The following is a 16,612-nucleotide window of genomic DNA, read 5'->3' on the forward strand; positions in this document are numbered from 1 at the left end:
AAATCTTATCTTTTTAGGTTTATTTTTATACCTTTTAGCCTTGTTTTTAGAACGATTCATTAATTAATTAAGTCTTGTTTTTATTTTTATTCTCTCCTTAAGAACTAGTTCTCCATTATTATTTTCCAAGTTTTTGTAATTCAAGATTCAAGCTTTCTACTTTCAATTTTATTCAAGATTTGGTATTTATTTTTCATCCTTTGTTATTTAATTATGTTTTCATTATTTATTATTGTTTTTGTTTCTTTAATCATGTGTGAGTAGATTCTTTAATTCAAGGTCTAGTGTAGCCCTATTATTATTGATGCATGAATTAAATCTTTAAATTCTTTAATAACTTTAACAATTGAATTGCTAAATTGATTGTGATTATGCCAATGCTAGGTTAGACGTAACTATAGTATTGCGATTATTCCATTGTTTTTATCACAGCGAGAGTTGGGTATAAACGGATTTGAGTAAATTAATTTAGGGTTTGATTCATATCACGAGAGTAGTTATGTTTGATAATGGGGAAGTTAGAGTAATGTGTTTAATGTCTTTAATATGCATGATACCATGAGAATAGAATTGATTGTATGTTAGGGAAGCCATTGATACTCGAGAGAGATCCTTGGTATTTATTAGGGTTTACTTTTCCCCGTTCGATTGAAATCGTATGTTAAGGGTAGAATGACAATTGCATCGATAATAATTGTGGTGAAACTAGATCTTGGATGTTTTAAGTACTTTATTTAATCATCTCATTTAGTTTATTTTCGAATTCTTCTCATACTTAGTTCCTTAGATAATTGATTATAATTGATTCTTGCTTAGTAGAAATTCGAGTCTATTTAATTATTTCTGAACCTTAGTCTCTTGGGATCCGACCCTTACTTACCAGTCTACATTAGTATTGGTCTGTTAGGTTATTTTTTATAGGTACGCGACACGCCTACCACTTACCAAACTGATGGTTGTTTTCAAGTATCACTCATCCCATCTTAAAATAATATTCAATCATCAAAGATCAAACCTTGCTAACTTTGATCATTATTATTTATCACACTACCTATAAATATAGCATACAAACCATAAAATGATTTTCTTTTGGATTAATTTATTGAGATGAATCTAATTCTAACTGTATCATTGTTCATTGTTGGGAGAAGAGGTCCAAATTCATATTTCCAATTAAACTGTAGTAGTAATGGGAGAATAGGTCCAATTTCATAGTTCAATAATCAACCTAATTTGTTTCAATTATCAAATCAGGCTCATAATTTCTTCTCTAGCAACATAATTGCTCCTTAGTATCAGAAACTTAGATTACATAGACCATTTTACACAGACAGAATCCTACACAAATGGTTTCCTCTATCCTATAGCACATTATTTTACCATGGACTCCCTATGCTATGCCATGTGGCCCTTCAGCCTTGTCTAAACAGGTAGCAGATTTGGCCCAAATCCCAAGAAAAGCCCAGTCAGTCCTAGGGTTGGCCAAAAACCCTAGAACCTGGCACGCTTCCCAAGGCTATAAATACGGTCATATGCTCATTTATGACAGAGACTGTTCATAAGAAACACACGGATTGCACAAATCCCAAGACAACCACACACCACTCGGTACCGCCTGCTAGACCCGTCCTAGCATCCGGCACCTATTTACATTCCGCATTACAACCCCTTCATTCGCTAACTTGATCGTTGGAGGCGGAGCTCCCTACCCAAGGAGTCTCCGTTATCTTGCAGGTACAGGGGCGTGGTTCCAGCCTCGAAGTTGTAACTCTCCCAAGGGACACAGAAAACCCCGGAACATTTTGGCGCCGTATGTGGGGAGAGTACCTTTGAGATGGCATCACAATCTGTACCGACTAATAGTGACAAGCGTCCTGAGGACGACTACCGAGAAGACGAGCCTCATGTTTCTTCTGATCAGGACACTGAGCCTGAAGTTGAGACTCGCACGGCCCCAGACGGGTCCTTGAGGGCTCGACGCACTACCCCTCGTGAAAGGCATGAACGACAAGACCAGGCTAGTCTAGGCCAAACAGTCGGACCTTCGGCCGACTTTCATTAAGCGGTCGACTAGACAGCTCCTGTCTCAAGAAATGATCTTATGACCATCATGAGAAGTTTCAAGGGTGAGATTAAAGATCTCATCAACAAAAAGGCGGCTGTCTCTCAAAAAGGGCAGTCAAGCAAAAAGCCTTCCTATTCAGGAAAGAAGAAGTCATTGAAGGACTGTGAGGCAACCCCCCACCCTCGCCAAGAGGAGAGGCGGGTACCTCTTGTCAATTTGTCCAAGCACTGTATCCCTGCCTCATTGGAAAGGAAACCAATCCGCCTGGTTCAACCAGACGGCTCAAAGAAATCCTACAACAGTCTGAGTCGGCCTCCACTTCTGATTTTCTTAACAGTATACAAAACACTTCTATGAATCATTCAAGGTCAAACTATGAGATCCGGACAGGCAGTACCACTAACCCAGAGGATCACCTGATGGCATTCACCAATCTAATGTACCTTCAAGGATTGGACGATGCCACATGGTGTAGGTGTTTTTCTGCCACTCTAAAGGGAGTCGCCCAGCAGTGGTTCGGCAACCTGTCGGCCGGTTGTGTTAACAACTTCAGAACATTGGCTTACTTGTTTGCATCAAACTTTTCCATGAACATACCTGCTAGGGTGACGACTCTTGATCTAGGAGCCTTCCAACAGGGAGAAAAGGAGGGATTACGCTCCTACATAAAGAGATTCAATCTAATGAGGATACAAATACCCATTCCTCAAAAAAAAAAAAAAAAAAAAAAAAAAAAAAAAAAAAAGGATACAAATACCCAACCTGCCGGATGAAGTAGCCTATACTGATTTCTTCAAGGGATTGAAGGACGGGTCGAACTTCAAATTCGATTTAGTAAGAAAAAGAGTGGCTACTCTCCAAGAGGCAATGATTGAGGCCGAGACCTACATACAGGCAGTCGACCTCTGTCACATGGGAAAGCAAGGGGACCAGAAAAGGTCCGAGAAAAAGGAGGGTCGTTCACAAAAAGCGGCCCCCAAGGAAGAGAAACAGAGAAAAGATGTTTGGATGGCTGACTCCACTAGTCAGCCGTCCAGTAAGAAGAGAAAAAAATTCACTCCATACTCCCCCAAGTATGAGTTCAACAAAGATAATCATACCATTTTCAAAGAAGTTAAGGGTCGACTCTCACTTGAGAAGCCGGCACCTATGAAGGGTGATCCTAGCAAGCGCAACCCAGGCAAGCATTGCCATTTTCATGATGACGTTGGGCATGAGACCAATGAATGCATTAGTCTCAAGCGTCTGCTGGATCAGTTGGCTGAAAGGGGTGATCTGGACTCTTATGTCAAGAAATCTATAGGAAAACAGCCCCCCAAACAAAATCAGTCGGTCAGGCCAAAAAGACAGAAGTCGGCCGACAGCTCTGACACTGATGAAGCAGCCATCAATACAATAGCAGGCGGCTATGCAGGGGGAGGCCCGACTGTTCAGGGAAACAAGGATAACATCAGGCAATTGGATGTGAACTCTATTAATCGAGGTGAGACCTCTGGTACCTCGTTTCTTGAGGTTATTATTTCTGAGAAAGATTTTGGTGGTGTCCAACGGTCGCATGACGACCCAATTGTCATCGAGTGTAAAGTGGCCAACCAAAGAGTCGGCAGGATACTTATTGATACAGGGAGTTCGTCGGACCTCATCAGCCATAAGTGCTTGACCAAGCTCAAGTACAGGCTTGAGAGTATACAGCTTGTCTCCCATCCTCTCGTAGGATTTGGTGGGGGAGTCGTCCATCCGATTGGTCAAGTTGACTTTCCCGTCCGTCTGGGTGAGAGAGGCGAGGGCCGCCACATGGTCATTCGTTTCCTGGTTGTGAAAGAACTTACTGCCTACAACATGATCCTTGGGCGCCCCACCCTTAATGACTCTAAAGCAGTTATCATTCCATCCCTTATGTTGCTCAAGTTTGAGAAGGATGACAAAACAGTCGGCTCCATAAGGGGAGACCAGAGAATGGCCAGAGAGTGTTACTGATGAGTGACATTTATGTTACCCTTAGGGGTAGTGTATTGGTCTCTTTTCTCCTGTTTTTCTTAGGTTTTCTACCTCTTTTCTCCTCTTATGGCTTCCTTTTCTTTTATGGATGAAAAGTATGCTTATTTGCGCTTGTTTTGATAATCTTTATGCATAATTTTATCATCCCCATTCTCTCGTGATCTTTGCTATCTTTTGCAGGTTCCATGACGGTCCTAAGCACGGTAGGAGGCCCCTTGGCCAAGTATGGAGGCATGGACAAAGACAAGAGGAGCAAAAGGGAAGAAGAGGAAGCAAGAAGAGGAAGTTCAAGAGGAGGTGTGACCACACCTCTAAGAGGTTCGGTCGAACCTAGGTGTGGTCAAACTTTTGAAAAGTTCGACCGAACCTCCAAGGCAGTTTCAACCAAGTTTTCAGCATGTTTACAGGAGGGGTCGAACCAGGAAAGTTCGACCAAACAAGGATCAGGGAGGTTCGACCGAACCTACCCTGAGTTCGGCCGAACCTACCCTGAGTCCGACCGAACCTACACAGAGTTCGGTCGGACCTTTTCCCGTTTCAGCTGACTTTTTGCGGAGCTTCCTAAGCAATTTTGTAAAGGGTATAAATAGATTTTTTACTCATTAAAGAAAGGAGAGATTTTTCAGTTTTAGAATAGTTTTTAGGTTAGTTCTAGGTTTTTAGAGAGAGAAACTCTCAAATTTTGGAGAGAGAAAGTGAGGAGCACAATGGTTTTCATGGATTTTGGATAATCAAAGGAGGAATTTGATGATTTGAAGATCTCCATTTTATATCAATGAGCATTTCTTACTCTCTTCTCTCTTTATGCTTTATTAATTGCTTTGTTAATCATGTTTGAGTAGATTTCCTTCTACTAGGTGTTGAGTGAAGCTTTGTTATGGTTAATTGAGTTATTTGAGATAAATTTGATGATAATTGTGTGATTAAATTGATTGAATTGATGTTGGCATGTTGTTTGTTTTAGATTGGATTGATCTCCCATGATAGCACACTTAATTGCATGTTAGTTCTAGTTTGACAAGGGATTGTGAATTAGAATTGATATATTTGATTGCATTTTGGGTAATTTTCTTCTATGCACCTAGTCAATGAGGGATCTAGGCTAGGAATTTGAGAGATTACTTTTGAGTGTAGTTAATTCTCATTATAATTCTTTCTTTGCATGATTGATTATCAAATGGATTATCATTATCTTATTAATTGTTCTAAGTGGATCTTTTCCCCTAGTAGACTTTATCATACCTTGTTCTTTATATGTGTTTTAGTGTAGTTGTAGTGTCCACTATCCATAAACCGATTTCGGCGTAGCTTAAGCATTAGATCGAGAACAATCCAACATTACCGTTCCTTGTGGTTCGACTCCGAACTTACCACTAGACTTGTTTAGGGGTTAGTTTTAGGATTTATAAATTTATTTGATTGAGTGTGGAATGTGCGACCGTTCTAACGCCCGTACAAAATTGGCTGAGATCGGGAAAAGGTACGACCGAACTCTGGGTAAGTTCGGTCGGACTCAGGGTAGGTTCGGTCGAACCCTGTGTAGGTTCGGTCGAACCTCCCTGATCCTTGTTTGGTCGAACTTTTGAGGTTCGACCTCTCCTGCAAAATTGCTGAAAACAGGTTTGACACTGCCTTCACTGCACCCTGGAGGTTCGGTCGAACTTTTCAAAAGTTTGACCACACCAAGGTTCGACCGGACCTTCCAGAGGTTCGGCCACACCTCCTCTTGCACTTCCTTTTCTTGCTTCCTCTCCTTCCCTTTTGCTCCTCTTGCCTTTGTCCATGGCTTCCATGCTTGGCCAATGGGCCTCCCACCGTGCATAGGACCGTCACGGAACCTGCAGAAGATACCAAAGTTCACGAGAGCATGGGGATGATAAAATAATGCATAAAGATTATCAAAATAAGCATTACTTTTCATCAACACAAAAAGAAGCCATAAGAGGATAATGAGGTGAAAACCTAAGAAAAATAAGAGGAAAAAGACCTAAATACTACCCCTAAGAGTGACATAAATGTCACTCATCAGTTACCTCACTGACATCAAAACAACGGTAACTTTAGACGGCCCAACTGACAAAGCTATAGAAGAAGTGTCTGCCCAAGAGGCAGGCGGCAGGAAGAGAAAAGCCTCCGAGACGGAGGTTAAGAAATAGCATAAACAATAGAAATCACTAGCTGAGGAGCGGCCAGATGAATTCCGCCCTCAAGCAGCTGGGGAGACCGTAGATGTCGCCCTCGATGACAGTCGACCAGACCGAACTGTTAAGGTGGGGACGACTGCTCTGACTGAACTTGGCAATGACCTTCGCCAACTGCTGAAAGATTTCCAAGATATATTTGCATTTGAGGTGCATGAGATGCCAGGTATTAGTCCGGACCTTGCGGTACACAAGCTAGATGTCGACCCAAAAAAGAAACCGATACAACAGAAGAAAAGGCATCATGGTGAAGAAAGATCAGGCGGTCGCCGCCGAGGTAAAGAAGTTACTTGATGCGGGATACATTCGGCAGTGTTTCCACCCAGAATGGGTTGCAAATGTGGTGCTAGTCAAGAAGCCGAATGGTTCCTGGCGCATGTGTGTGGACTACACTGATTTAAACAAGGCATGTCCGAAAGACAGATATCCTTTGCCAAAGATCGACAACTTTGTCGACTCAACAGCCGGCCATGCCTTGATGAGCTTCATGGACGCCTACTCAGGCTTTCACCAGATCCCTCTATGGAAAAAAGATCAAGAGAAAACTGCCTTTGTCACAGAACAGGGGCTCTATTGTTACACGGTCATGTCGTTTGGTCTGAAGAACGCCCCGGCAACCTTCCAAAGAATGATAAACACTGTGTTTTTTTAACAAATTGGAAGAAATGTGGAGGCGTATATTGATGATATGATTGTAAAGTCAAAATTCCAAACGGACCATCTGGCAGACCTCCGAGAAACATTCGCCACACTCAGGCGGCACCGAGTCATGCTTAATCCAAAAAAGTGTGTCTTTGGAGTTGAGTCTGGGAAGTTTCTCGGATTCCTGATAAATCAAAGGGGAATAGAGGCAAATCCTGACAAGGTGCAGGCGGTTATTGACATGCAGTCGCCTCGCACCGTCCGAGAGGTACAAAGGCTAACAGGCTGCCTCGCCGCTCTCGGAAGGTTTCTCAGTCGGGCAGGCGACAAGTGCCTCTACTTTTTCCAAGCAATTAGAAAGAAAGCAAAGTTTGAATGGGGACCGGATGCTGAGTCGGCCCTCCAAAAGCTGAAAGAGCATCTGCATTCCCTGCCGAGACTCGTCAGTCCTTTGCCAAAAGAAGTGCTTTACATGTATCTCGCAGTATCAGATCATGCTTTAAGTGTCGTCCTCTTAACTGAAAGAGACGGCTGCCAACTCCCAATCTACTTTGTCAGTCATGTCTGGAAGAATGCAGAGTTGAGGTACCCACTGGTGGAGAAATTTGGACTCGCCCTGTACATGGCAGTGAAGAAATTGAAGCCTTATTTCCTGGCACATCCAGTGGTCGTTTACACAGACCAGCCAATCAAACGGCCCCTGACGACCATGGAGTCGTTAGGACGGATGATAAAGTGGGAAATTGAGATCCAAAGCCTTGAGCTCACGTTCGAGCACAGAAAAGCTATGAAGGGGCAAGCCTTTGCAGACTTTATAGTTGAGATGACCCGACCGCCAGAATATGAAGAAATTGATCAACTCTGGAAAGTCTATATTGATGGGAGTTCCACAACAAATGGTTGTGGGGCAGGTATTATATGTCAGTCGCCAGAGGGCGACAGGTATGAATATGTGCTTTGTTTCAAGTTTCAGACGTCAAACAACGAAGCTGAGTATGAAGCCCTTTTAGCTGGTATCCGCATGTGCAAAGCAGCCGGGGCAAGAAAGATAGCTGTTTCGGGGTTTTCTGATGTCCTGCCGGAGAGTTACAATTCCGAGACTGGAACCGGACGCCTGTACCTGCAAAACAACGGAGACTCCTTGTGGTGGGAGCTCCGCCTCCAACGGTCAAGTTAGTACTTGATTAAGGCGTAATTAATGCGGAAATTAAAGTCATTGGGTCTCTCTAGGTGAGAGTGTTTAATGTGTGTAATCTGCGTTCTCTGCGTAATCTCCCTTAATGAGGATTAAGGGAGGTATTTATAACCTCGGGAAACGTGCCAATCTAGGTTTAGGTTAACCTTGGGCTGATTGGGCTTCCCTCGGAAGTTGGGCCTAGGTGACCGGCTTCTCCATTAGGAATGGAGTATGCCACATGTCATGACATAATAAGTCCAGGGTGGAAGAATAAGCGTGTGCCACGTGGCAAGCCCTGAGAGGTCCAACTAGGGGACACTTGGCAGGATCTGATTGGCCCACGTGGCGCATTCCGATTGGTGGGAGAAAAATCCCCTAATCATTTGCCCCTCACAGGTGGCACGTGACTGGTCACGTGTTACCTGTAACAGGTATCGCCCTGTAACAGGCGGCAGCCTGCTACAGGTGTCACTCAGCGAGAGGCCGAGAGATTCTCCCGCCAAAATTTTGAATTCTGGAAGTGACCCTTCGCCTTCTCACTTCGCCTATATAAAGGAGTGTTGACTTCGGTCATTTTCACACTTGAAAACTTTGTGAGAGAACATTCGGACCCCTGAACTTGCTCTGACATTTTGGACCGTTTCTGCCTACCGCCTGCTCTGACAAGCCGACTGCAAAGGATTTTCAGGACTTCATCAATCATCACTCGTTCAGGTAACCGTCGGTTCTCTTACTCTTAATTTTCTCTTTACTTTATTCTTTTTTGAAATGGCATCACGAAAGCACACGACACGACCTAGGTTAGTGATCAGCCGGTCACCGAGGACGGCTGAATCTAGGACTAGGAGTGCCGCCTGCCCTTTTCTGGACCCATCTTTTCCCTTTATACAAAGTCCGACTGTATCTGTGTCTATGCAGAGCATGATGGCCAGGACAAAAAAGACTGCCAGGATCTCAAACTCAGACGGCTCCTCCCACAGGGTGCCGATTAGTGAAACATCTGACCAGGCGCCAGATGTGGAAGTGAAACAAAGCGGCTTGAAAGCCGGCAGTTCTGAGGGAGGAGTCAAAGTGACCCCTTCCCATTTTACAGATGACAATTCTTCATTCTCTCCTGCTCCTTTTAAAGGAGAGGAGGCGGGCCCCTCCGGGAGAGGGGAGGAGTCGTCCTCTTCGGACTCGTCAGAGGACTATTCCGAGTCTAGCTCTTCTGGACATGCTTCCCTGGAAACAGAAGAGAAAAACAGTCGCCTACAAGAGGCGAGGCTTTCTCACGTAGTTGAGAAGGGGGACGATTGGGCGGAGCCATCCGCCTCTCACCGAGAGCAAAATACCCCCTACTACTGCACGGTACCTCAGGGCCGGATCACGACCATGAAAGAGAAAGTGGAGAGCTTTATCGCAAACCACACAATGGGCCCCGGCTTTTTAGTGTTCGTGCCGGATCCAGAGGACACAGTCGTCTGGTCGGCTGGTACCAGTTATGATGGCGCCTGCTTTGGCTGCTACGAGGCGGCCATTAAGGCTGGGCTGCGCTTCCCACTACATCCGGCTGTTCAGCGGATCTTGGATGGGTATGAGTTGGGGTTATGGCAGTTAGCCCCGAACTCCTGGGTCAACGTACTCGGCTATGTGGCCGGGTGCGAACTGCACGGGGTGGAGCCGAACTTCGAGGCTTTCGCCCACATGAACTACCTCATCCGGACCCCTAAGGCAGGCGGTACCGGCTGGTATCAATTGACGAGCCACAGGGGCTACCTCATGACGAGAGGTAAAGCAAACAAATGGAAGGACTGGCGGAGCACCTTCCTTATCATTGAGAGTTCAGACACAGAGCTGAACAAGCGCTTGAACAGGTGGAACAGGAATCCGCCCCTTCTTGCAAGCGGCCGCAGCATGCCGCCTGTTCCCCCAAGGCTAAGAAAGAGATCCTAGATAATGTACTCTTCAAAGTAGAGTCGAAGGTGAACTCTACTTCAGGGGTACGAGAGCAAGTACCCTTGCACTGCGTCCCGAGCTTCAAATGGCTCTACGACGAGTACTTTTTGGCCGCCTGTGGCCTCAGCAGTCGGTGCTCAAGAGGTAGCCGACCTGTCAAATACTTTGTTGTTCCGTGCATTCTTGTAATGACTTTTATTAACTTTGCTATTTGTTTTTGCAGCGGACGCCATGAGCAAAATTACCGCCTCCAAGACTGCGGCGGCCATGTTGCGGGCCTCCATCATGCAACAGTCTTCAACCGACTCCCCCAACAAGGGGGCACCCTTGGTGGGCTTCGAACCTTTCACCCTCTTTTTGGAGTTGTGTTTATGCATATACTGACTCTTTTCTTCTTTTTTATACGGGCGCTCCAAGAGCTTCTTCTTCTCAACAGCCGGAATCCAAGGCCCGGAGGACGATTGTTGCGAGCTCTCCTGGTTCTGCCAGGAAACATGTGGCGGCTGAGAAACAGCCGGCCACTTCTTCTAAAACTCCAGCTGGGCCACCTAGAAGTATGAAATTGTCCTTGTAAATTTTAGACTTGCTCCCTTCTTTACTAGGTCTAATCTGTTTGTTTATGCTTGATGCAGCCGGCCCTCAGGAGCCTGACTTGGTCGAAGTGGCCAAGTCTATGATCAAGGTCGTACCTCCAGCTGAAAGGGAGGCGGTTAGGGGTGTCGGCACCCTTGACCTAGACGGGATTGCAGGAGTCCTTGCTGAGGTATACTTAGCATATTTTTGAGTATTTGAATTCCAGGACGCCTGTTTTCTTTTTTGTTTGGAAACTGACGCCTGTTCCCCTTTTTACTTAGGCCCTGCTCCGAGTGAACGGCCTTCGCAAGCCGCTTGACCGGAAGAACAAAGAGGTAAAGGCTACAAAAGCTATGGCCGCCTCTGAATGTGATAAGGCAATGTTTCAAATTGCCCAAAATGAAGTTCTGACAGTTGATATTCTTTATTATCAGGCGCAGGCTACCGCCGCTATCCGGGCTCAGTTAGAGGCGGCCCAGAAGAGGAATAGTGAGCTGGAGGCGACCATCAACACCCTCAAGACCGAGCTGAGACCTCTTCGCCAAAAGATGTCCTCATACGAAACCTTGGAGAAATCCTTGGCGAGCGTAAAGGAACGCCTGGTGACCCAGGAGAAGAGTCTTACTCAGGAGCTCTCGAAAAAGGCCGAGCAAGAAAAGAAAGAGCTGGTCCGGGAGATGATGGAAGACTCTGCTCAAATACAGCGCATGACTTGGGGCCGCCTCTTCCCCAATGCCGACTTTGCCTCCTGGGAAAAAACGTACCGCCAGTGTTCTGATAGATATAATCAAGAGATTCTGGCGACTGTTGAGGAAGAGGCGTTGGAGGAGGAGGAGCAGCTGGTAGTGGTGCTTGTGCCGCTTGGGGGTAATGCATCGAAGAAGGATGCAGCTGAAGCCGAGTCCAGCAAAAAGAGTGCTGACCAGGCGGCAGCTGCTAATATTGAAGATCGGCCCCCTTCATAAGCTTTATGTCTTCTTTCCCCGGCCTGCGTGCCGTTTGTTTGTATTTACCCGGCCAGGGGGGCGGGGCTCTGAATATTTTGCCGGTCTTTAATGACCGGCTTCCTTTTAATGAATCTTTTTGTTTTGCTTCAAATTTGTTTAAGTATTGAATATTCTGATATCCAAATGTACACTATACCGACTGTTTTACATGGCCGATAGTTGCAGACAGGTACGGATAGTTAGTCACGCCGCCTATGCCCCTGGACGACTGGTTGTCTGTTTCCAGGCAAGACGATCAGTCGGCCATTTATCCAATCGGTATTCGAACCATTTTAAAGACTGGACCCCTTTAGGCATGTGGTCCTATCATTTGTAAAATTAACAAAGTAGGAAAGTGATTTCCTACTTGTCATGTTTTTAGGCTAGAGACTTTAGGCCGTCTAGGCGACTGTTCCCCGCCATATTTAATCTAGTGTGAAAAGGTGTTGTATGAACACCTTTTTAGTTTCATACTAAATTTTTAAGGAGTGACCAAGTAAACATGATTGTTACCTAGTCGCCAAGTAACTGAGTAGTAGAGGTATCAAGCGGTGGGTACCGGTTGTTCCCCTTTATTCGCCAATGTTTGTTGGCTTTTAACTCATAAGTTGTTAACCTAGCAGGAGTAGTGGTTGAGAGCCCCTGTTTGCTAAAAACAGGCGGACGACTCATACCTTTTAGGCTCCATACTAAGTTTGAGAGAGTGACTATGAGTTAACTTTGGCGTTACTCAGTCGCCGTCACTCCTGCTTGAGTAGTAAAGGTACCAGCGGCGGAGGCCGGCTGAACCTTTTTTATTCGCAATGTTTGTTGGCTATTAACTCAAGAGGTACCCCTGCATTTATCCCAAGTAATACAGGCGGTCATCTGACTCAGATGTCAACTGCTACCACTGGTTTGGTTAGTGATAGAGTTATCCTTGTCTTAAAAACGGCTACGTGGTTGCCCTTGGGGACAGTCGTAGAGGTGCCGTGTAATTAGTTTATAGAGCAATGCCAAAAGGGAGCTGCTCTCTGCGACGAATTTCATCCGGAGGGATGCCGCCGGACGCCGCTATGATGTTGGGACAGGTCGTATTAGTTTTGAAGATTGGATCAGTTGGCTTGGCGCCTGGTCTGATCATTTGGCCTGTGGCTTGGTTAGTTCTTGGTGAACGTAGGTGCTAAGTAAGAGGAGGGTAGACTCCTGTTTAGGCACAGGGTCGGCCAGGCCCTGATCATTTTTAGCTAAGTATAAGGGGGGTGGCTGTGTGTTTTGGAACCAGTCGGCCCTCTTTCTATGGAGAGTAGCCGACTGTAAAGGTACAGACGGCATGCCCCTCTAATGATAAAGTGAAATACTCAATGGAGAGTAGGCGACTGTAAATGTATAGGCGGCCTGCCCCTCTTAAGTAAGAATAAAAATTAAACATGGAGAGTAGCCGATTGTTTGTCAGTAGGCATGCCCCTCTTAAGTAAAAATGAAAACTGAATATGGAGAGTAGCCGACTGTTTGTTAGTAGGCGTGCCCCTCTTAGTACAAAATTGAATATTAAGTATGCAAACTTTTATTAAGTAGCCCTTGACTATTTATATCATTCAAAAGAAATATTTCTTAAGATTATCTACATTCCAAGTTCGAGGCAACGGTTGGCCGTCGGGTGTTTCCAGACGGTAGGTACCGTCCCTGACCTCTTCACAGATTCGGTAGGGTCCTTCCCAGTTGGGAGTTAGTTTGCCAGACTCATTAGCCCTTCCAACTGCTTCCATTTTTCTAAGTACAAAGTCCCCCACTTTGAGTGGACGCCTGTGTACTTTTTTGTTGTATGATCTAGTCATTCTCAGACGGTAAATTTCATGGCGCAAGACAGCATTGCCCCTCCTTTCAGGAAGTGAGTCTAATGCCAGGCGCATGGCTTCCCAGTTTTCCTCTTCGTCATATAGCATTACTCGAAGAGTCGGCTCGTAGTGTTCTATTGGAAGAACAGCTTCCGCACCATAAGTTAGGAGGAATGGAGTTTCTCCAGTCGCCCCTTTTTCAGTCGTCCTAATGGCCCAGAGAACATGTGGTAATTTATCCGCCCATAGGTCGCCTGCTCGTTCAATCTTTTTTCTTGAGACCGTCTGAAGATGATTTTATTAAAGGCTTCTACCTGGCCGTTTGCTTGTGGACGGCCGACAGATACAAAGTAGTGTGCAATTCCTTGGTCACCCAACCAGCTTTTGAGAACAGGCGTCTCAAATTGGGGACCATTATCAAAAACCATAGACATGGGAACCCCGAATCGAGTGATGACATTTTTTCAAATGAATGAAATTACATCCTTCGTCTTGATTCCCTTTACAGCCTCCGCCTCTACCCATTTAGTGAAGTAGTCGACGGCAACAAGTATGTACCTCCTTCCGCCTGTAGCAGGCGTATATGGACCCAGAATATCCATGCCCCACTTAGAAAACGGTAGTGGGCTATGAATGGTAGTGAGGTCAGTAGCCGGACGGTGAATTAGTTTGCCAAACCTTTGGCACTTGTCACATTTTTTCACCATCTCCATCGCATCTGCTTCTAAAGTAGGCCAAAAGTAGCCCTGCCGCCTTGCCCGTTGAGCAAGCGTCCTACCGCCTATATGGGAAGCACAGTAACCAGAGTGAAGATCGTCCAGTATCTCTCGCCCTTTTCTGGAGTAACACACTTTAAGAAGGGTTGAAGGTACCCCCTTTTGTGAAGTTCTCCCTTTATTATTTCAAAACTGGTTGCTCGTTTTTTCAGTGCTGCCGCCTGTTGATGATCATCCGGCAGGGTACCATTTGTCAGATATGCCCTGATTGGATCCATCCAGGTTGAGCTTCTGTCTAAGATTCCAATAGGGTCTTCCTCAATGCTTCTCCTCTCCATTACTTCCCAAAAAACAGTTCGAGGAGTATCACAGGAGGCGGATGATGCTAATTTTGAAAGTGCATCCGCCTGGTTGTTTTATGATCTCGGCACTTGGGTCAGATGGAAATCCTCAAGGGAGCCGACTACTTGTCGGACCGCCTGTAAATACTTGATCATGGCCGGATGGGTTGCTTTGTATTCGCCATTGTACTGACTCACTATCAATTGTGAATCGGAACATGCGTCTATTTTTCTTGCTCCTGCCGCCTTGCACATGCGGATTCCGGCTAGTAAAGCTTCATATTCTACCTCATTGTTTGAGGCCTGAAAACTGAAGCGTAAAGCATACTCGTACCTGTCGCCCTCTGGCGACTGACATATGAAGCCTGCTCCACAACCATTTGAAGTAGAGCTTCCATCCACATATACCTTCCAGACTTGGTCTGTAACTTGAGAGTCAGGAGGACGAGTCATCTCAACAATAAAGTCAGCAAAGGCTTGCCCCTTCACTGCTTTTCTAGGCTCGAAAGTAACTTCGAGGCTCTGTATTTCTATGGCCCATTTGATCATTCGGCCTGACGACTCCATGACGGTCAGTGGCCGCTTGATAGGTTGGTCTGTATACACAACGACTGCATGTGCCAAAAAGTAGGGCTTCAATTTTTTAACAGCCATGAAGAGTGCAAGACCAAATTTCTCCACTAAGGGATACCTTAACTCGGCATTTTTCAGTACATGACTGACAAAGTAGACCGGGAGCTGACAGCCGTCTCTTTCAGCAAGGAGAACAGCGCTTAACGCATGATCAGAGACGGCCAGATACATGTAGAGTACTTCTTTGGGCAAAGGGCTGACCAGCCTCGGCAAGGAATGCAAGTGAACTTTCAATTTCTGGAAGGCCGCCTCAGCATCCGGCCCCCATTCAAACCTTGCCTTTTTCTTAATTGCCTGGAAAAAGTATAGGCATTTGTCGCCTGATCGGCTTAGAAATCTTCCCAAGGCCGCCAGACAACCTGTTAACTTCTGAACCTCTCGGATGGTACGAGGCGACTGCATGTCGATGACCGCCTGCACCTTCTCAGGGTTCGCCTCTCTTCCTCTCTGATTGATAAGGAATCCGAGAAATTTCCCAGACTCAACTCCAAAGACACATTTCTTGGGATTGAGCATGACATGGTGCCGCTTGAGTGTGGCGAAAGTTTTCTCGGAGGTCCGACAGATGATCTTTCTGAAGTTTAGACTTGACAATCATATCATCAATATATGCCTCGACATTTCTCCCAATCTGATCAAAGAACACAGTGTTTATCATTCGCTGGAAAGTGGCCGGGGCATTCTTAAGACCAAACGGCATGACCGTGTAACAATATCACCCCTGATCAGTGACGAAGGTCGTCTTCTCCTGATCTTTCTCCCATAAAGGAATTTGATGGAAACCAGAGTAGGCGTCCATAAAGCTCATCAAAGCATGGTCGGCTGTTGAGTCGACCAGGTTATCAATTTTAGGCAGAGGGTAACTGTCTTTGGGGCACGCCTTGTTTAAGTCTGTGTAGTCTACACACATTCGCCAGGTGCCATTCGGCTTTTTAACAAGCACCAAATTTGCAACCCAGTCTGGGAAGTAACATTGCCGAATGAACCCTGCATCAAGTAATTTTTTAACTTCGGCGGCTGCCGCCTGACTTCTTTATTCGCCATGGTTCCGCTTCTTCTGCCGTACCGGCTTTTTTTCGGATCCACGGCCAGTTTATGTACCGCCAGATCAGGACTAATGCCTGGCATTTCATGGACTTCGAATGCAAAGATGTCCTTGTATTCTTTCAATAGTTTGTGAAAGTCGTCACCCAGGTCCCTTAGAGCAGTCGTCCCAACCTTGATTGTTCTGTCAGGACGCGAGTCATCTAACATCAGGTCCGTATGCTCACCAGCTGGCTGAGGGCGGAATTCATCCGACCGCTCCTCTGCCAATGATTGCTATTTTCTGTCTTTTCTTGCGGCCCCTGTCTGGGATGCCTTTCTCTTCTTGCCGCCTGCTTCTTGAATAGGCGCACTCTCCTTGACATTGTCAAGGTCTATTTTTTCCACCGCTCGACATAGTGGCCATAACAGTGGGCTTGACATCCGAGAGATAGCACTCTTGGGCCATCCTCTGATTTCCCCTTAGGGACCCGACTGTTCC

At 45.8% G+C, this 16,612-nt stretch overlaps 1 protein-coding gene across 1 annotated transcript; it reads left to right on the forward strand.

Annotated features, from left to right (window-relative positions):
- Window positions 1-3,214: 3,214 nt before the first annotated feature.
- LOC110697544 lies at window positions 3,215-4,042 on the forward strand. Its single transcript, XM_021874910.1, has one exon. The coding sequence runs from the start codon at window positions 3,215-3,217 to the stop codon at window positions 4,040-4,042; it is 828 nt and encodes a 275-aa protein (XP_021730602.1).
- Window positions 4,043-16,612: the final 12,570 nt, after the last annotated feature.

Source organism: Chenopodium quinoa, unplaced genomic scaffold (genome assembly GCF_001683475.1).
Source record: "Chenopodium quinoa cultivar QQ74 unplaced genomic scaffold, ASM168347v1, whole genome shotgun sequence".
NCBI classification, from domain to species: Eukaryota; Viridiplantae; Streptophyta; class Magnoliopsida; order Caryophyllales; family Amaranthaceae; genus Chenopodium; species Chenopodium quinoa.

Coding starts and splice junctions, on each gene's coding strand:
- LOC110697544 (XM_021874910.1), top strand. CDS start 3,215: ATGAAGGGTGATCCTAGCAAGCGCAACCCAGGCAAGCATTGCCATTTT.